Source organism: Prionailurus viverrinus, chromosome B2 (genome assembly GCF_022837055.1).
Source record: "Prionailurus viverrinus isolate Anna chromosome B2, UM_Priviv_1.0, whole genome shotgun sequence".
Classification (NCBI taxonomy): domain Eukaryota; kingdom Metazoa; phylum Chordata; class Mammalia; order Carnivora; family Felidae; genus Prionailurus; species Prionailurus viverrinus.
Window position 1 is genome coordinate 38,052,349 of NC_062565.1, and position 21,919 is coordinate 38,074,267.

Genomic DNA, 21,919 nt, shown 5'->3' on the forward strand with positions numbered 1-21,919 from the left:
TCTAGGAGCTTGAAAAATAGATCTTTTCTTTATAGTTTTATCTAACATTATTTTTTTTTTACTGATAATGAAGAATATAGCCAATCACATGACATTTTAGAAATTAAGTTATTTTAATTCTACCTACTAAAAATACCAGGTTCTCTAGCAAATATTTAAGGAAGAAATTATACCAATTTTCTACAATCTCTTTCAGAGGACAGAAGTAGAAGAAATATTTCCTAACTCATTTTATGAGGTCAGCATTACCTAATAACATAAATATACAAAAACATTGCAAGAAAACTATAGACTAATATAGTCTCATAAACACAGATGCAAAAATCCTCAACAAAATTTTAGCAAATCAAATCCAACAAAGTGTAAAAAGAATTATATGCCACAACCAAGTGGCATATATCCCAAGTATGTATGGTCAGTTCAACATTCAAAAGTCAATTCATGTAATCCATTATATAAAGGCTAAAAACAAAAAACCACATGATCATATCAATAGGACAGAAAAAGTGACAAAATCCAACACCTATTTACTATAAAAACTCTCAATAAACAAGTAATAGAGGGGAACCGTCTCAACTTAATAAAGACTACTCCCCCAAATCTACAGCTAACATCGTAATTAATGGTGAGAAAGTCAAGGCATTTCCACTAAGATCAGATACAAAGCAAAGGTGTCCCTCTTACCACTGCTTTTCAATATTGTACTGGAAATCCTTGTGAATGCAATAATGCAAGAAAAGGGAATAAAGGTAAACAGATTGGGAAGAAAGACCTAAAGCTATTTCTGTTCACAGATGACATGATCATCTATGTAGAATAGTGAAAGAATTGACAAAACAACTCCTAGACTAATAAGGTTAATATACAAAAGTCAGTTGCTTTATTATACACCAGAAATGAATAAAGAGAATTTGAAATTGAAAATACAATACCATTTACATTTAGCATCTAAAAAAATACTTAAGTACAAATCTAAAATAATGCACTCAAGATCTATATGAGGAAAACTACAAAACTTTGATGAAAGAAACCAAAGAACTAAATAAAAGAAGAGGTATTCCATGTTCATGGATAGGAAGACTCAATATTGTCCAGATGTCAGTTCTTCCCAAATTTTCTATAGATTCAGTGCAATCCCAATAAAATCCTAGTTGTTTGTGGATATCAAAAAGGTAATTCTACAGTTTATATGGAGACACAAAGGACCCCAGATAGCAAAAATAATATTGAAGGAAAACAAAGTTGGATGACCAATATTACCTGACTTCAAGATTTACTATAAAGCTACAGTAATCAGGACAGTGTGATATTGGTAAAAGCAAAGACAAACAGATAAATGGAACAAAATAGAGAGCCCAGAAATAGACCCACATGGATATAGTAAGTTGATGTTTGGCAAAGGAGGAAAGACAATACCATGGAGCAAAAATAGTCTCTTTAACAAATGGTGCTGCAACAATTGGACATCCACATCCAAGAAAACAAAAATGAAACTAGACACAGACTTTACACCCTTCACAAAAGTAAACTCCAAATGGTTCGTGTACTTAAATGTAATATACAAAACTATAAAACTCCTAGAAAATAACATAGGAGAAAACCTAGATGACCTTCGGTATGGTGATTTTTTTTTTTTTATATGCAACACCAAAGGCATGATTCATGAAAGAAATAATTGATAAGTTGGACTTCATTAAAATTAAAAACTTCTACACTACAAAAGATAATGTCTGAAAAAGAACTGTTATCCAAAATATACAAAGTACTTTGAAAACTCAGCAATAAGCAAGCAGAAAATCTAATTCAAAAATGGGCCAAAGACCTTAACAGATGCCTTCTCCAACAAGATATACAGATGGAAAATAAGGCATATGAAATCATGATCCACATCTTTTTCATCAAAGAAACACAGATTAAAACGAGATACCACTACATACCTAACAGAATGGCCCAAATATAGAACATTAATAACATCAAACGCTAGCCCTTATCAGTAATGTGCGGTGATCTCATTCACTGCTAGTGGGGATGCAGAATGGTACAGCCACTTTGGAAGACAGTTTGGCTATTTCTTATAAAATTAAACATGCTCTTACCATATGCATCATGACCGCCAATCCAGCAATCATGTTCCTTGGTATTTACTCCAAAGGGATGAAAACTTATGTTCACACAAAAACCTGCACATGGATGTTTGTAGCAGCTTTATTCATAACTGTCAAAACTTGGAAGCCACCAAAATGTCCTTTAGTAGATGAAGGGATAAATCAATTTTGGTACATCCAGACAACGGAATATAATTAAGCACTGAAAAGAAATGAGCCATCATGTCATGAAAACACATGGAGTCACCTTAAATACATATTACTAAGTGAAAGGAATCAGTAAGAAAAGGCTACATTCTGTATGATTCCAACTATATGACATTTTGGCAAAGGCAAAACTATGGAGACAGTAAAAAGGTCATTGGTTGCCAAGGATAAGAGGTAGCAGGGGAGGGATAACTAGTCAGAGCACAGAGGATTTTTAGCGCAGTGACAATGCTCTGTATGTTATTATCATAATGGATATATGCCATTATACATTTGTCCAAACTCTCAGAACATACAATACCAAGAGTGGAACCTAAGGTAAACTATGGACTTTGGGTGACTTTGATGTGTCCATTTAAGCTCATTTTTTGTAACAAATATATCATGCTGGTGAGTGGTGGGGAAGGCTATGCATTTGTAAAGGCAGAGGTGTATGGAAATTTTCTGTGCCTTCTTCTCAATTTTGTTGTAAACTTGAAACTGCTTTTAAAAATTAAGTCTTTAAGAAAAAAAACTTGGTTTTAACTTTTTAAAAGAGACACGTGGTATACTAACAAATGAAATGCTTTATCAGAAAAAGAACAAGTCCAAATTCAAAGCTGCAAAGTATTGTGAGTGAATGTTGTGATGAATGCTTGCTATCCATATCAATGTCTTTTATTTCAGCTGGTACATATCCTCTCCTAAATCCTATTATTACTGTTTATAATTTACCTATGTTGTTAAATTGTAACATTATTGGATTTGAACTCCTATCCACTTGATTTCCCAAAGAACCTAACCAACACCCTAATGTTATTCTACTTCCACAGGCCTGCCATTTCTGAGATGCCAACACCTGTACATGATTCATTCCCTGTCTGAAAATGAGCAAGGATTAAGTCATCTAATGTAATCTAATACTGTGCTCGTGCTTTCAAATGCTATGAAAACAAATATCATCAAAAGAACTCGAGACAGAGAACTGGAAGCTATTGGCCACTGCTGTGGAGAAGGAAGACCAAAATGAGAATTACCCATGATAGGCAAAGGCAGAATCGTGCCAGCTACAATTACTGTGTGGGAGAACCAACACTCTGCTCACAGATGGTTATATTCATTTATTTATTGGTTACTGTCATTTAACTATTTCACTAAGATTTAGTATATACATGAAACGTTCTTTCATTTCTATTTTTTTTTACAAAATTGTATCCAAATATGATAAATGTTTAGAACTTGATAAGGTCACTTTTCTGTATTTTATTAAACTAACCAAACTCTCCTCACCCCCAAACAATATCACTGTGCAACCACCAATAAACCAATGGCCCCCAAATCTAATGTACATAACCAGGGCTTACTGTGCTTTATTGCTTATAGGCAATCATCATTTGCACAATTGTACAAAAGATAATATTTTACGCGTCAAATACTATGCTTGCTATTCTCCTTCTTACACCAGTACCCTTTGCTAATTTCCAATTATATTCAGCCATATATATCATGTTCCTTCTGGTGCTCCAGACTCAAATAACTCATCATTTAATAAATGTCTTCTTTGACCTAATTCCATATAGTTACTGTAGAGCCACACACGAAAAAATGTGTCTTTTTCAGAGCTACCAACTTTTTTTTGTTTCCAAAGAAGATATTTCTCCTCTCATTTTCACTAATACTTGCTTTCTCATTCAGATTGCATGGTTGTATCATCAAAATTATGTGGTCAAGTTGTCCACATTTGGGTAAATTATAGGAGTAAATAGATTTAGAGGCCATGGATTTCTAATTTTGGAAAACCATAGCACTTCCTCTGTCAGGTAAACAGATTTATACACCTCTCAGATTATGCTATTGCATTTGACCAGTTCTGAGTTTATTTATCATTATTTATTTTCATTTTAACATAAAGTTCATTATTTTTCCAACTATAAAAGTCATACATGCTTCTGTAAAAATGTTTAAAAATTCTAAAAAGTAGAGTTTTAAAAGACAAAAACAGAGTCCCATCACAAGGATAATGATAATACATTGATGTATTTCTTTAAAGCTATTTTCTTATGCATATGTTGCAGATTTGTGGTATAAGTGCACGCATATTATACCCTTTAATATTAATAATATATTTTCCTCTATTTTTTAGGATGCAGGTGCAGAGAAAGAAATAAGGGATCCACATGAATTTTTTTTTTCCTCCAGGTAACTAATTGCGATTCACATTGTAGGCTGACTATATGGGATCTGTCCTCCCCTTCTGTGTAAATATTAAGCTCTGATTTGTGTTCAGGGAATTATTTTAAAATACTAGACTTTCCCAGACTCCCTTGCAACTACAACTGGCCATGTAACATAATTCTGGTCAGTGACTAGTAAAGATGAAGTCAAAGGATAGAGCTTCTGGGAAAGACTCTTAAAGGGGCAGCCTCAACTAACACATGCCCTTTTCCTTATTTTTTTCTTCCAGAAATGTGGATGTGATGCTGAAGGCACGGTAGTCATTCTGCAGCAGGACTAGAGTTACTGCTGAGAACGGCTCAGCTGAATGATAAAAGGAAGGCCTAATGCATCCTGGAGCTTCCCCAGCAGCTGTGGCTCCAAACTTGAGAACCCTTACGTGTGTGTGCAGGGTTGGGGCAGGGTGGAGGCAGACAGACAATTTGGTTAAGCCACTGTAAATTGGTCTGTTGTCATAAGCAGTTGTTAGTTTACTAACAAAAATGTTCAATACCAGTGACTGAATAACTTCCTTTTGTCCACATTAAATAGTGGCATGGTACAGGATCTGATTCTGGTTTATCTGTTCTCACGTCTTTATCTAATTCCAAAGTGGTACAACACAATCTCATTATTAGAGTTTTACCTAATTTGAATACATGGCATCACTAGTCCTCTTTTATTTCTCTATGTTTCAGGCATTTATTTGCTCTTCTTGGGAGTTTATCCTTTCAGATAAACTCTGGACTCCTTCCTGTTTTTTAAAGTCTTTAAGATTTTGCTCTCAATTTCACTGAACCTCTACCTATGGAAAGAACTGACCTCTTGAAGGTATTCACACTTCTCCTTCAGAACCAGATTAACAGCTCTCCATTTATCTTCAAACTTCTTTCACTTCTCACCAAAAAATGCATTATCTTCACAAAGACCCTGAACATTTCCTGAGTGTTTTACCTTCTTTTGCTATTGTAACTGGGTTATTCCTAGGGCTTCCTTCTTAGATCAAGTCAGATATGTACTCAAAGATAATAGGTGATCAGCCAGCCTGAGTAGCATCAGTCTGATCTCTGGTTCACAGTAACTTTCACTTTGAAAAATGTCTTCAACTGTCCCAGAACTCAATCAGAAAACACAAGGTCAATTATAGTTAGCCAAACAATACATAGGCTTTGGATAAATTCCTAGTAGTACCATTGTCGGGTCATAGGGTAATTCTATTTTTAATTTTTGAGGAAACTTCACACTGTTTTCCAGAGCAACAATAGCCAAATTATGGAAAGAGCTGTAATGCCCATCAAGCAATAAATGGATAAAGAAGATGTGGTTTACATATACAATGGAATACTACTTGGCAATGAGAAAGAATGAAATCCTGCCATTTGCAACAACCTGGATGGAACTGAAGAGTATTATGCTAAATGAAATAAGTCAGTCAGAGAAAGACAGATATCATATGTTTTTACTCCTACATGTAATTTGAGAAACTTAACAGAGGACTATGGGGGAAGGAGAAAAATTAGTTTCAAACAGAGAGGGAGGGAGGCAAACCACAAAAGACTCTTAAATACAGACAGCAAACTGAGGGTTGATGGGCTGGGAGGGAGAGGGGAAAATAGGTGATGGGTATTGAGGAGGGCACTTGTTGCGATGAGCACTGGGTGTTGTATGTAAGCGATGAATCATGAGAATCTACTCTCGAAGCCAAAAGCACACTGTATACGCTGTATGTTAGTTAATTAGACAATAAATTATATTAAAAAATAATTATAATATGTAGGCTAACTGCTATAGAAGTTTCAGAGCTGGGAGATTAATACACTACCTGCGACACTTATCATCTGGTCCAGATGACCCCTCTAGCTTTCTAATGGAACCTCTTCCCCTCCCTCACCTAGATTTCATTCAAAAGGTTCTTCCCCATGTGTCCTCCCTCTAGGCTGACTCAGCACTACTCCCACCAGCAGCACGGCCAGATCTTAGCGCAGTCAGAACTTTGGTCCTGGCTTATGCCAATAAAATTAGGAAATCACTGAGGAAGTGGGCTATGACAGGGGATTATTGGTTGACGCGGCTCTATTCGTAAGACTACTGTAACTCTAAATGACTTGTATGCTTTTTTTGCATGTACACACATTATTAACTGGACAGGTGACAGCAGTTGTATTTTGTAAAAGTTTCCTGAGGTGTTTCATGTGCATGCTGCATTTTCCAACAAAATGTTAAGTTGAGGATAAGCATACAGTTTAAATTCCTTATAATGCCTCAAAGAGCTCACTGAGATTTCTGGCATCTAGTAAATGCTCGGTATATATGATATTGACACTCTCAAATAATTTTAATTACTTTTTCTCTATTAGTTGAGCTGTAATAGTCAGTTGTGTTTCCAAACCCCGTGTGTTCTTCAGAGTGATAGAACAGAGTGACCAAGCAAGCCAAAATTATTCAACACTTTTTTAGGTAATCCTATGGTTTTGCTTTTCTTTTTTTTTTCTTTTTTTCAACTTTTTTTTTTTTTTTTTAATTTATTTTTGGGACAGAGAGAGACAGAGCATGAACGGGGGAGGGTCAGAGAGAGAGGGAGACACAGAATCGGAAACAGGCTCCAGGCTCAGAGCCATCAGACCAGAGCCTGACGCGGGGCTCAAACTCACGGATCGTGAGATCGTGACCTGGCTGAAGTCGGACGCTTAACCAACTGCGCCACCCAGGCACCCCTGGTTTTGCTTTTATACTCAAAATTTAAAACAGATTGGAAAATTATCAGACTACACCAAATGAGGTTTAGATAAGGTCATGAGGATGGGGTTCCCATGATGGGATCAGTGCCCTTATAAGAAGAGAAAGAGACTAGAGCATATGCGTGCGCTCTCTCTCTCTCTGTCTCTCTCTCTCTCTCTCCACCATGTAAGGACATAACAAGAAGAAAGCTATCTATTACCCAGGAAGACAGCTCTCACCAGGAACCAAATCTGCCAGTTCCTTGATATGGGACTTCCCAGTCTCTAGAACTGTAAGAAATAAGTGTCTGCTGTTTAAGCCACCTAGTCTATGGTACATTGTTCTCATAGCTGAGCTGACAAAGACAGCCTCCTATATAAGACATTTCAGATGTTAAGAATGATTTCTTTCAACCAGCCATTCACAGTAGGGGAAGTCAACTTGCCTTTTGAGATTATGCTAGAAGGACAGGCTTTGGGTAGAAGTGTGTCATTTTCAGGCTGGGAAGGCTCTCTATTCCCTCTGCTATGGTCACTGACAATGTCCCGTTTCTCTAACAAACACAGTTCCTGGCCAATCCATGAAGGACACAGAGTATAAGTGACCGTCACTAGTCACTGGCCACTTGCTCAGATCATCCCGGAGGACAGCACTGCTGCTTCTCAAGAAGTTGCCTCCCAGCTGTATCAGTAATGGAATCAGCTGAAGAAAAGACTGGAGTTCATTTTAACTTTGAGATCTATGCTTATAGGCCCAGAATCTGTTCAAATGCTCAATGGGATCAGAAAAATAACACAAATGAAAAAAACATAATACAACAGGTAGGAATAAGAACTGAAGGATGTATTCTTCAGCTAAAGGCACTAAATTCAAAAATTTTAAACATGAAATGTGTAGGCCAAATAAAGTAGATTTGTGGCCAATCCAAGGAGAGTCCTAGGCATAAGTGGAAAGATTGGCTTTCAAAAGGACAGTTTCCTGGAGCTAGAGGGAAGGAGGTGAGTGGGAAGCAGGGTAGGAGGCAGCAAGTTGGGGTAATTCCTATTTGGCAGCTTCGATTGTCTGAGGTGAGGATACAAGTGGTGTGGAAGAGGATTGGGGCACACAGTGTGTGACAAAAGAGACAGACATTTGATGTAACTATTGTGGGGACTGGGAGAAAAATCATTGGGTGTATGAAGACACTGCTTAGCAGGCTGAGGGCTTAGCTGAGGTTGAAGACCATAATGAGGCAGAGTTTTTCTCCAGCCTTCTCTGAACCCCCAGGTGGAAATCAGTATCCTCCCTCATGCCCTTAAAGAACCCAGGGCATCTTATCACTCACTACGTAAGTCTGAAATGATCTTTTTATGAGTCTGTTCTACTAAACTAGCCCCCTTTGAGGTACTCTCAGAGCCTTGCAGAGTGTCCGACACAAAACAGACAGAGCTGAGAAGGACTCAAAGTTGTGGCTCACACAAGAGGTTCCAGAGCCCTGAAGAAGCCCAGAAACACAGTCTTCTCAGAGCTCAGATGGAATGCCAGGATACAACATGGATCTCCTGGGCAAGAGCACCAGAACCCCCAGGTCTGATGTTTGATGGACGGAGGTAAATATCCTGGTCCATCTCTTGGCAGACGTGGAATCTTAGGGAAATATCACACTATCTAAGTGAACCTCAGGTTAGTCATCCATAAAGCATAGATTATGATACCTACCTCCTCAAATGAGATACTGCATTTAAAGTCCCTACGATAGGGACCAGCACACAACAGGTGCCCATTTCCCTCATGGAGAGATTTTTTCTGGTATCTCTAAAAAGAACTTTTCCTAGGTGGATGAGGGAAGGGATTAATACAGACCACCTGCATTGGAATCACTTGGGCTGCTTATTCAAACATATTTGAATTTTCTGGAGGTGGGGGCCAACAATCTGCTTTTTTAACCAACATCTAGGTGATTCTCCTACATGGTTATATTCTCACACATAGTTAAATTTCAAGCCACTGGATTATGTATTCCAATTCTGTCCCTCCTTTTTACTCCCACTGCCACCAAGATGATCCTAATAACTTCCCACAATGCACTGCGGTCTGACTCCCATCCATCTCATTCTAGCCTTACATGCTACTGAGTGATTTTTCTTCCTAAAAGGCAGTTCCAAGCTGCTCTACCCTTGAATAAAAATCTCTGAGGGCTATACCTTCCTGCCAAATCCTGGCATTCCTACTTTTCTGTCTCAATGTTCTCACCTACTCCCTTCCTGGGGTCCAGTCAAACAGGTCTATTAACTGTCACAGAACAAGCTCAGTGCTCTTCCCTACCTTTGTTTCCACATGAAGGCCACACTCCACTGCCCCAAGTCTTACACCTTCCCTCAAGGACTATCTCATGTACCACCTTCTCTGGGAATCTCTTCCGTATCACTTGACCTGATGTTGTTTCTTCCTCCTTTAAGCCCTAGGCATTCTTTGTGCCTTTCTTACGATGTTTTTCATATTCTACCTTATGCTATTTTATACTAGTTTTCCCCACTCTGCTGTGAGGTCCAGGAAAAGTAAAGACTATGTCAGTAAAGTCAGTGCCTACCTAGCACAGTATGTGGAATCAAGATGGATCTCTATAAATGTTTGTTGAATAAATGAATGATTCCACATGACTAGAATGTAAGCCATGAGGGCAGACACTGCATTCATCTTTTTTTGTAACTCCTGCAACACTTAAGAGTGTTTCATATCCAGTGGGCATAGCAATTTGATGAATTAAATTTAACATCCATCTATTTGTTTTCCTTTGGCAACAAATTATTTTACAACAAAGCCAAGATTGCAATACTGGATGCTGGAGTTTACTGACTTTTTGCTAACAGTAATAACCATGACCATCTTTGGAAACTTAAATGCATTATGCATCCCTATTTAGGAATACTAAAATTACACTTAAGTAAGGTGACTATTTTCCCTATGGTTAAGACCAGTAGTTATACTGTTTTACTCCATAAGACATACTTAGATTCTAACTATATTCTCTTTATAGCATATGACATAAAGACTTTCAAAAACAGATGTTTTATTTTCATTTAAATTGCTAAATACAGAATGCATTGAATACACGTGTGTGTATGCATATATATATATATATATATATACACACACACAAATATATAGACAATTATTTTTTAATTAAACTTGTTTTGTGAACATTGTAGATGTGCATGCAGCTATAAGAAATAACGTACCCATTACCCAGTTTTTCCCAATGATAACGTCATGTAAAACTATATTAAAATATCACTACTAGGACACTGACATTGATAGAATCCACTGATCTTATTCAGATGTCCCAGTTGTGTGTGTGTGTGTGTTTGTGTGTGTGTGTTTAATTCTATGGGATTTAATCACATGAGTAGTTTTGTGTATCCACAGTCACAGTTGAGAAACAGAACAGTCCATGACCATAAGGATCTCTCACTGGCCTTGTATAACCATCCCCACTTCCCTCCCTAACTCCTGTCAACCACTCGTCTGTTATCTAGTTCTATAATTTTGTCATTTAAAAAATATTATATAAATAAATCATACATCATATGACCTTTTGGGATTGGCTTTTTTCACTCGGTATAATTCCCTGGAGATTCATCCAAGCTGTTAAATGTATGAATAGTTCATTCCTTTTCGCTACTGTTGTTTTGTTAACTAAAGGCCCATAGCTTCTATTAGGGTTCACTCTAGGTGGTATATATTCTATGAGTTTGGACAAGTGACCCACCATTATACTATCAGATAGAATAGTTTCACTGCCCAAAAAGTCCCCTGTGCTTCACCTATTCATCCCTGTATCTTTCCCCATCCCAACCACCAGCAACTAGTGCTCTTCCTACTGTATCTATAGTCCTTCATTTTCCACAATGTCAAATACTTGGAATCATACAGTATATAGACTTTGTGTGTCTTCTGTGGCTTAATAGCGCTTTTCTTTTTATTGCCAAATAATGTTCCACTGCATGGATGTATCACAGTTTGTTCTTCTATTTGCCTAATGTAGGACATCTTGGTTGCTTCCAGCTCTTGGCAATTATGAATAAGGCTGATATATCCATTCATGGGCAGGTTTCTGTACTGACATAAGTTTTCAATTTATTTGGTTAAATACCCAGAAGTATAACTGCTGGATCCTATCCTAAGAACTATGTTTGTTTTTTAAGAAGCTAATGTCATCTTTTAAAATAGCTATACCAGGGCACCTGGGTGGGTCAGTTGGTTGAGCGTCTGTCTGACTCTTAACTTCAGCTCAGATAGTGACCCCAGGGCCATGGGATTGAGTCCTGCATCAAGTTCTTCGTGGAGTGTAGAGCCTGATCAGTGGAGTGTAAAGCCTGCTCGAGGTTCTCTCCCTCTCCCTCTGCCCCTCCCTCACTTGGGCATGCATGCGCACGCTCTCTCTCAAATAAATAAATAAATAAATAAATAAATAAATAAATAAAATAAAATAAAATAAAATAAAATAAATAAATAAATAAATAAATAAAATGTAGCATATTGCATTTCCTCCAGCAATGAATGAGCATTCCAGCTGCTCTACATTCTTGTCAGCATTTGGTATTGCCAGTTTTTTAGGTTTTTGCCATTCTAGTAGGTACATAGTAGTTTTAATTAGCAATTCCCAAATGACAGATGATGTGGAGCATCTTCTCAGATGCTTAGCTTCTTTGGTAAGCTGTCTGTTCAGAGCTTTTTCTCATTTCTTCATTGGCTTGTTAGTTTTCTTGTTGCTGAGTTTTAAGAGCTCTTTGTATATTTTAGATGTAAGTCCTTTATCAGATATGTGTTTGGTAAATATTTGCTCTCAGTCTCTGGGTTGTCTTTTTATTCTCTTGACAGTGTCTTTCAGAGAGCAGAAGTTTTTAATTTTAATGAATCTCAACGCATCTATTTCTTCTTTCACAGATCATGCTTTTAATGTTGTATCTAAAAACTCCTTGCCAAATGACTACAGCAACTTTTGAAAGAAGCAATTGACTTTAGTCCAATCCCCTGACATTATATATACAAAGTCCACAGGCAGTCTATAGGCAAATGCTTCAGTAACAGCAGAGTTGGAACTCATTAGAGTGTAAAAAACAAGGATCAGAAAAGACAGAGTGCCCCATGAGAAGAACGTCCAGCAGGTGATTTGGAGGAAGCTGTGTTGCTCAGTAGTAAGAAACCTGTTACTGATGGCTATTGTTGTGCAACATCAAATTGACCTTGAATTTGATTAGACATGGTTATGCCACGTATAAGAATGTCAAAGGGCTACAATGTGTATCTTGCCATTGTCCCTCAAATGGATGACCACAAGAGAGAACCAAAGTCAACAGACAGTTTGCCTATTATTTTTGGATCACAGTCAGAGTATTTGGGACATTCCAGCTCACAACAATGAACCAGTCAATCAGATGGATAAGATTGTGGGGTTAGAGCTCGTCCCAGTTCAAGAGTGTATGAAACCAGATTAACAGTACATACTCTTAATCTAATCCAGGTACAGCAAAAGTCACATTCTATTATAAAGAATTACTTGATAATCTTAGTAAAAGGCAAACTCTCTAAAATCCCCAGAAAACCAGCAGACTCAATACCAGTCAAATCCCATCATCCCCACACCAAAAGACTATGCTGTTCTTGAATTGTTTTGGAATTCAATTGTACTGAATATATTTGAAGTAAATAAACTATACTCCTGGGATATGGGAGTCTTCTTTCATAATGAGAATCTTTTCATTTTTATTTTAATGGATTTGTTTTCATGTAATTATATTCCAAAATGTAAGAAGAACATCTTTCTGTCCACTTTTGTATGGGGGACTTTTGTATGTTCACTGAAAACATCTGTTTTGTAATTGAGGTCACTTCTGACTTGAGTCAGTGAACTCATTCTCCAACAAGAGGATGAAGCTACCAAAGAAGAGCAGTAGTTTAAGGTAGAAAGCTAGTGACATCTACCGAGACAATCTGATCGACCTTGAGATCCACCACTAAATGCCAGGCATATCAGGAAACACAGAGACACAGAGTGAATTAAAGCATTGTCCTTGCTTTCAAGAGGCAGAAGGCTCCTTTCTAGGAGGAAAATACAAGATATCTACATCACTTCTTATTTTTTTGTGAAGGGGAAAAGAGTCACCAAAGAAATCCTATTCTGTGAGGTCGCCAATCTTTGACCTCCAAAAGGCTTTTAAATATTATATAACCCAATGCCCACATTTTATAGACCATGAGAAACCCAGAAAAGTGAAAAAATGTATCTAAGATTGAGGGGTTGGGACTAGAACCCAAATGTCCTGACTTGTAATCAAGTGCTCTTGACTATATATTACACTGCCTCTCTTAGAAGTCAACGACTTTTCTCATTCCTAGTTCTCATAGTCAGGTTGCACCCAATTATGTCCATTAGACTCTGATTCACAGAGCTCATGCTGTTGTTCCTTTATATTTTCATCTTCAAAAATTCTACTTTATAGTTTCAATTTAACAGATAATTTTTTTAAATCTTAAGAACTTACTTTGGCCTAGTGGTAGAGAGACTACCAACTCAGGTAAGGCATACTTCCTACCTCTGAGGAAGTTATTATAAACATCTAGTAAGGTACTCTTAGCCACCAAAGTTATGTATATGAAACTCAATACCATCACCAATCAAGTTTTCTAACAGAAATCACCTTTTTAGTCAATGACTCCAATTCTCTGGGCCCCATGGTAAAATCCTGAAGCTATTTTTGCTACTCTGGCATGAAAGTGAGAGTATGTAGTTTTCAATTTTTTTTAATGTTTATTTATTTTGTGGGTGTATGTGTGTGTGAGAGAGAGACAGAGAGGGGGGGGGGGAGAGAGAGAGAGAGAGAGAGAGAGAGAGAATCTGAACTAGGCTCCAGGCTCTAAGCTGTCCGCACAGAACCCAACACAGGGCTCAAACTCACCAACAGTGAGATCATGACTTGAGCCAAAGTCGGATGCTCAACTGAGTGAGCCACCCAGATGCCCTTGTGGTTTTTAATTCTTGCTCTACAATTAACAGATTAGTTTTGACACCCTGGAAAAGTCATACCTCTCTGAGTTTACTCTTCTCAATCAGTAAAATACAGAGAACCAACCTGCTGTAATTCACCTTTGTTTCAAATCCAATCAAATCCAAGGTGAGAGGCATAATCAATTTATTTGATTTCTATCTAACTAGCTAGCTAGTTATCATCTATTTTTTTTTTATGCATATCTCTCAAACTTCTTTCTCTTCCTCCATGTTTGTCATATCCAAGACTTTCATTTCTGGAATATTGCTAAGCAGGTTTCAAGTTCTTCAGTGTAGATATGACTTGTTAAAAGCAATTTTAATCCGGATTTAGCCTAGAGGTACACAGATTAGACTGGAGGCTAGAAAATTAATTTAAAAGCCTATTAGAGTAATGATCAATCTCACAGCAAAAGCCCACCATTCAAGTACCTCAAAAGCTGGCTTCTGTTAGCCTTTCTGCTTTTATCTCACATGACTCCTCAACACATGGCCTTTCTGACTACATCTTCATATTTTTAATGTTGCTGTTTCTAACATTCCTCTGAGGAACATTTTACCTCTCTGTAAACTTAATTCCAATAGTTTCCTTAAGACCAATTTCTTCCATGGAGTCAGATCTTTCCTTTCTCTTCTTATATTCTTTAATTAACATATTTAGAAACCAACAATAATCCCCTTTCCTAACTCCCTCTAATGAATACAATTGGCATAAAAGAGATACATAAAAACTCCCTGTCAATATTAAAGGAAGAATACATACAAAGATGATGTAAAGAGTATAATTTATTTTCTTTATTATTTCCTTATTTCTTTTGCAACCCAGAACAAGCCAGCAATTGGTTGTTGATCTTTGTGGTAGAGGATTAATATGTGTTTTTAAACTGCTTTAGAATATTAAGAAAATTAAAATACATTTTCTTGGCTGTACCAACTTTTTAAATTTATTTTATTTATTTTTATTATTCATTTATTTATTTTTGAGAGAGAGAGAGACAGAGAGAGAAGGGGAGGGGCAGAGAGAGGGGGACAGAGAATCCCAAGCAGGCTCTGCATTGTCAGCACAGAGCCTGATGCGGGGGTTGATCTCATGAACCATGAGATCATGACCTGAGCCAAAATCACAAGTCGGAGGCTTAGCCAACTGAACCACCCAGGCATCCCTACCAACTTCTGATATATGAAGATGTCTGGACAAAAGGATATGAAGTATTATCAATTAATATGTAATTCAGGCAGATATTCAAACAAGCAGTGAGTAATAAACGCTGGCAGGGTAACTTACTCAGTAGGTAAGCTCTGAAGACTCTGTTTATATTTCAGTCATGCAGCAATCAGTGCCAATCTGACCAAATGATTTTCAGTGTCAGTCTTACAATAGAGAAGCAACAGGGAAAACAAAGTTTTATTTTCTCTCTTTCAGTCTCTCATTGCTGCTTGAGCCCTAATTTGAACTCCCTCTTCAGACAAAGGCCACAAATGAAGGAGGAAAGGGTCTGACTCCACAGAGGTAAAGCAGTACCAGCATATCCCACTAGTCCACTCTACCCCGGGTCCGAGAACATTCAGTGCACTCTCTTGTACCAACTCCAAAAGAGATTTTCCCAAGAAATGGGTTTCAAGCAATTTTAGTTCCCATCATTGCTGTCTATTTGTCATAACTGAAAAAAAATATCCATTATATTACAAAAAAGATTCTGTTATCCAGTATTTGTTAATTATGATTGAGACCAGAAACATACAAAGTTTCAAAGAAAACAATTGAAAGGAACATCTGAAAGTAATTTCCCCCATTCTTTGTTGTTCTGCTACTCACGGCAAATCTTCCAAACTGGAGGCTTCGTGTCTTGGATCCAACAGATCATAACCACATTCATTGTAGATTTCCAAATAGGAAATGTGCGTTGTATATATTGTGCTGCTGTCCTGATTGGAAAAGGGGAAGATGTTATTTAATGGCTATAAATAACGATTCAGTTCAGAGGAGGATGAACACATTTATCACTATAGTTTCCTCACAGCTTCTCTTCTTTACCCTCCTCACTTTGCATGGTTTCCATTTTCAGTTCGTGACACTTTCAAGTTGCCAGTAACCATATGCATGAAGCTTTTTTTTTTTTTAATAGACAATACCCATGATTACAAGCAACTTTAGTCTGTTGTTTTTTTATTGGTTCCACGTTATACATAAAGAGTCAATATACACTTAAAATGAGCCAACTTGGTTGCAGAAATGTACAACACACCATTTTTTACTTTCCAGAACCCCCTCCAAAAAAAAAAAAGGTTACTGTGAAAAAATAAACTTACATTCTGTGAATAGCCTATTCATAAAAGAAAACAGTATCATTACTTCTGTTTAAAACCTTCAGTAGCAAAAGAGTTTCCAGCTTTCATCATAATTCTTTTAAAAATTTTTCCAATATTCAAAATTTCTGGTGACATAGATAACAGACAATAGTAGATAATGTAAAATGAATCCCAGGGGACAGAAATAGTTTAGATCAATCAGGTAACGGTAAGAGTAGACATTCACAGCTCACTGCCTATAACTTCTCTCTTGGGTTAATCTTCCTGGCCCACGTGGCAATCAGGGATATTGAGCTATTCATCTGAGAGAGGTACTTTGTGGGGGTTAATACTGAAATGCAATGACAGAGGCATCAATGCAATTAGGATAAAAGTCCAGGCAACTGGTCCTGTCTCAGTTCTGCTAGCAGATAAAAAGGACCCACTCCCTCTGAGATAGAATAAAATGGAATTTTTTCAGGTCTCAAGAAAACTGAAATTTTTTTTTCAGTTTTCAAGACCAAATATCAATTGATAGCACTTTCTTCTTGTTTCTCCCAAAATACAGATGCTTGCACTTCAGCAAGTAGAGTCCTACTTCTCATAACAGAATATATTTGTGTCTCATGGCAAGAAGGTCAGCAGATTGTCAGAGTCAATACTCACAAAGAGATTTTCCTTAGGATGACCTTCCTGACTGATTCTCACCCATATCCAAGACAATCCATTTGACAGATACTATTTAAAGGGAGAGACGACCAAGTCACAGAGATGGAAGAGAGAACAAAGGCCTGCATATCCAGGGCTGGAATCCTAGTCCTACTTACTATAATACCCTATTGTGTCAGGCCTCAGTTTCCACACTGATTAGTGATGAAACTGAAGAATGAATTCCTAATGCGTTCTTCAGATTAAAATTAATATGATTCTCTGGTTCTAAAGTGGCTCAAACTCTCCAAATAAAAACACCAATATTTCATAAGAACAAAATAACACCTGAAAAACTAAGGCAATTCTCAGGCAGCACATGACCAGAGCAAAACTCTCAAGCTACACCTGAGATGTCATGTTTTGGTGGTCTAGGAAGGTGACAGCATGGATTGAGTCTCTACTAAATAAATTTATCCCCACCAAATGCTGAAGTCCTGCTGATGTAGGCGACTCTGTTTATCCTAACAAACACCCTGCTGATTAGATTAGTGTCCTAGTTTAGCAAAGGCATCATTCAACATCATTCTTTGGGTTATGGCACAGGTATCAGAGATCATATATTCTAGACAGATTCTGTGTAGTCTTTAGTCTAATCCAGTTTTCCCTCAAGTATCCTATGAAATACTTGTGAAAAAAGTGTTCCACAATGAACATATATGCTGTCCTCTCTAGAAGATTCTCAGAGCAAGATTATCAGAGCAAGTTGAAGGCCATGGGGGATCATTTAGCAACCTCTCAGCAAGTTTAAGAGCAACATACTTCTAAACTTATCTGAACATAACTGAAATATCCCATATGTTATAGTTCGAGATTTTAGCATACAGTTCTGAGCTCATCTTAGCATCAGAAAAAGCTGGGTTTGAATACGGGATCTGCCATTTATAACTGAGTGATCCTGCACTATCGTCAGCTGTTTAATTATGAAATTGTGGATAACTCTTATCTTGTAGAACTGTTGTAACAGAGAAATAGGGTTCTGTATTTAAAATCTGACTAGAAATGTGTGTCCCTGTAGTAAGGACCAATAAGTTGTTGCTGTTGCTACTGTTATTATTATTGCTAATGTTATCGTTTTTACCATTATTTCTAAAAGCCCCCAAATAGAGAATTCAGCAAGAATATAAAAGGAAAGTTGGGGCGCCTGGGTGGCGCAGTCGGTTGAGCGTCCGACTTCAGCCAGGTCGCGATCTCGCGGTCCGTGAGTTCGAGCCCCGTGTCAGGCTCTGGGCTGATGGCTCGGACCCTGGAGCCTGTTTCCGATTCTGTGTCTCCCTCTCTCTCTGCCCCTCCCCCGTTCATGCTCTGTCTCTCTCTGTCCCAAAATAAATAAAAAACGTTGAAAAAAAAAATTTAAAAAAAAAAAAAAGGAAAGTAAAAGAAAGGCAAAACAACAGCCAATTTGTATGTTCATCTGCAGTGGAGAAACTCTCTTCTTCCAGAAAGTAGAAGGAATCATAAGTCAGGAAAATGGCAAGACTATTCCCCTGAGATGATTGGGATAATGCCTTTGGCTCCTCCAGTTTCTGCATTTTCTGGACTTTTATTAGAATACACACTTAAAAGTCACTGAGCAATGTGGCAAGCTACCTTTCCTTATTATTCCTTTTTTAGTGTCTAGGATTGCCAGACTGTAATGTAACACACATGTTCCCTGCAGACAGCCTTTTCTCTTGCCCCAAAACAAGTCTGAACCTCACAGTACTCAAAAATAATGAGCTATGATTTCTAAAATAAATGGAATCAAGTGTCTTCCTTTAAAATTACTGCAAATGTGCTCCTATCACACTCACAGGCATTTTAGGAGCCAGTATGCACTTGCTCTTGGTTTATCTTGAAATAATTACTTTGCATAAGTCAAGTATGTCCTTTAAGAATTCTAGAGAACTCCATGTGGCCCTCTCAAGCAATCGACTGGGGGTATCTGCGTACCTGTCTGCATTTCTCAGCTATACAATGTGGACAAACTTAATGATGAACCTCAAGCTGTCTCTTACTAGTTTTGCAGCAGTTCAATTTGATTAGAACGAATTTATGTTGTGCCCATCATGGAGATCTGTCCTTTTACAAAGAGTTGTCCTGACTATAAATTGGTCCAAGGGGCTCTCTCCAGTCCAGGAAGTGATTTAGGATAATTCAAACTGAAATGTGGTTTAGAATAATGTCAATGACAAACAGATATGAAAACAATGACCTGGGCAGACGGTAGGTACTTGGAAGACATTTAGACTTTTAGAACTATATTTTGGTATTCACAGACAAAATTTTAAAAGGGACAAATATATTTTCCATTAGGAAAGGATTTATTTATTGTTTAACTTAATCAGGGAACTTGGCTTCATTTGTCCTAAGTTTCAAAGGAGTCTTTGAAATTAATCAGGATCATTTGTCTCTCTCTCTCTCTCTCTCTCTCCCTCACCCTCTCCCTCTCTCTCTATATATATATGGATATAGATATTAATGGCTATAGTAACTGAGCTCATACATTGACCATGTACTATGTGCCAGGACAATATCTTTATAGATAGAGTATGTTCAACCCTCAGAAGCAACTCCATAAGCCTGAGACATTAAGTGACCACCTCAAGGCCACATGCTGTAAGTAGTACATTTTCTCAGAACAAGGTTGGTCTGTACCAACTTCAATGAACTTTCCAAGACAACATAGTTCCACATTGAGCCACAGCAGCAAAAACTATTAGAAATTATGTTCCCAGTCTGTGAAATCTGGGAGCAAAACAAAACAGCTAATGTCAGAAATAAATGAGTAAATGAAAAGACAGGATCTGAATCCAACATACACACTATACTCAACTCTTTCTCTTCTGCATTTTCTGGCATGCAGTGTTGGCATGTTTGAGCTAGTGAGAGATGAGCTGAACTAATGGGTAATTGCTACTTTATGGATGGAAATTAGAATTATGCAGATCTCAGCGATTTCTTCTCATCTTTGCAACTCAAAATGCAAAAAGCATACAGTCAAGAAAATTTGGAATAGCTGTTACACTGACCTAGTTAGGACATTTGTTATACAGAATTAATACAACCAAGTAAGTGTAGGAGTGAGTAGGGATGCTGGAGATCCTCTAGTACAATTCAATTCTTACTTTCACAGAGGGAAAAACTGAAACCTAGAAAAGTTAAGGGAAAACTGAAATCCAAGTTCAGAGAAGTTCCTTAACTCATTATTGTTTAAATACAACCAACAAAATAAAGCCAGTCTGAGATACAGAGGCAGTGTATGTAGTGGTGAAAAGCACAGGGTTTGGCATCACACAGACCTGGGATGGACCACCAGACCGGCTACTTATAAGGACCCAGGGAAAGATATTTAGACTCAGTTTTCCCAACTATAAAAGTGGGATAAAGATACCTGCCTTGTTAATTGTATTATATGTCGTATTCAATACTAATAAGGCAATAGGCACTTAGAGACACACATAAATGATGCATATAATACAAAGAACTCTTCATAATAATATTAATTGCAATAGGATATTTACTCTGGTAAACTCTTCTGGGCTTCTGTCACAATTGTGAAAAAGGTACAATCATATCATCTTACTCAGTGCTTTAGTAGCTGAAATAAAAATGTCTTGGTAAAAGGACATCCAGTTTCTTAATGGGGAATATAAGATGTTAGTTGGGAAAATGTGTTATCTGTTCTTTTAACCTCCATGGATGTATCAGAAGAACTCTCTTTCAGCCTTTGCTGAAACAGCATCCCTTTAATGAGAAGCACCTTAATTTCTACTTCTTCAGCAAAATCCCAAACTTTCCTTAAATATAAAGGCCAGAGTTATTACACAATAATACTTCCTCATTTAGATATAATATAATAAAATGTCACAATAAATTTTTTACCCACTGTAAATTTCTGCTGAATATATCAAACAGAAAATGAAGTTAAAGTTTCATACCTTTTGTAATTGCTCAAAAATGTACGACAGTGTCCTTGGGATAATGCCTCTGTCACTGTAGCGTTCTGCTCCACCCGTGATGGTGAATGTCTTACCACTGCCTGTTTGCCCATATGCAAAGATGGTACCATTGTAACCTGCCAAGACACTAAAGAAATGGCACACTTTTAATATCCAAATGGCTAATTGCACTTGTATCAAATGGCTTGTATTCTAATAGCAATCTTATTCAACACGATTGAAACGACATTTATGGAAATTTCTATATATGAGTATCTAGCTAAAATAACTGTTTTTTTTTTAGGCAAGAGTATCAGACACCAATCCTTTTTTCTAAGAAAGGACCTATAACTCAAATGGAGTCCAGTCATCTTAAAGAGTTTCTTTTGTTAATCTGAATAAAATTTTTATTTAGAATACTTTTGTATTTACAGAAAAGTTGCAAAGGTAGTACAGAGTTAACACATACCCTACACCTAGTTTCCCCTATTGTTATTACATTAGTATTGTACATTTGCCACAGCTAAAGAATCAATATTGATGTATTATAAATTGTATTAAAATGCCTTTTGTTTTTATATAATGTCTTTTTATTTTTTTCCAGCTTTACTGAGCTATAAATGACATATAACAAATGTAACTTTAAGGTGTAAAATGTGATTATGTGATACACAAATATACCGAGAAATGAGCTCCACAAAAAGGTTAGATAAGACATCCATCACCTCACATAATTATCATTTTTGTAGGTG

General features: G+C 37.2%; 1 protein-coding gene across 5 annotated transcripts in view; it reads right to left on the bottom strand.

The window, feature by feature from the left end:
* KIF6 (kinesin family member 6) overlaps positions 1 to 21,919 on the bottom strand; it is a 386,512-nt gene that overhangs the window by 285,568 nt on the left and 79,025 nt on the right. For 4 of the 5 annotated variants that reach the window (XM_047860796.1, XM_047860795.1, XM_047860798.1 and 1 more), the window contains 2 exons: positions 21,168 to 21,315; positions 16,067 to 16,176 (listed from right to left, as the gene is read on the bottom strand). In XM_047860796.1, coding sequence (XP_047716752.1) covers positions 16,067 to 16,176; positions 21,168 to 21,315 — 258 coding nt within the window. Of the gene's footprint in view, positions 1 to 4,822; positions 4,825 to 7,469; positions 7,475 to 16,066; positions 16,177 to 21,167; positions 21,316 to 21,919 lie in introns of those variants that run through there. The other variant, XM_047860799.1, reaches the window with a different exon arrangement.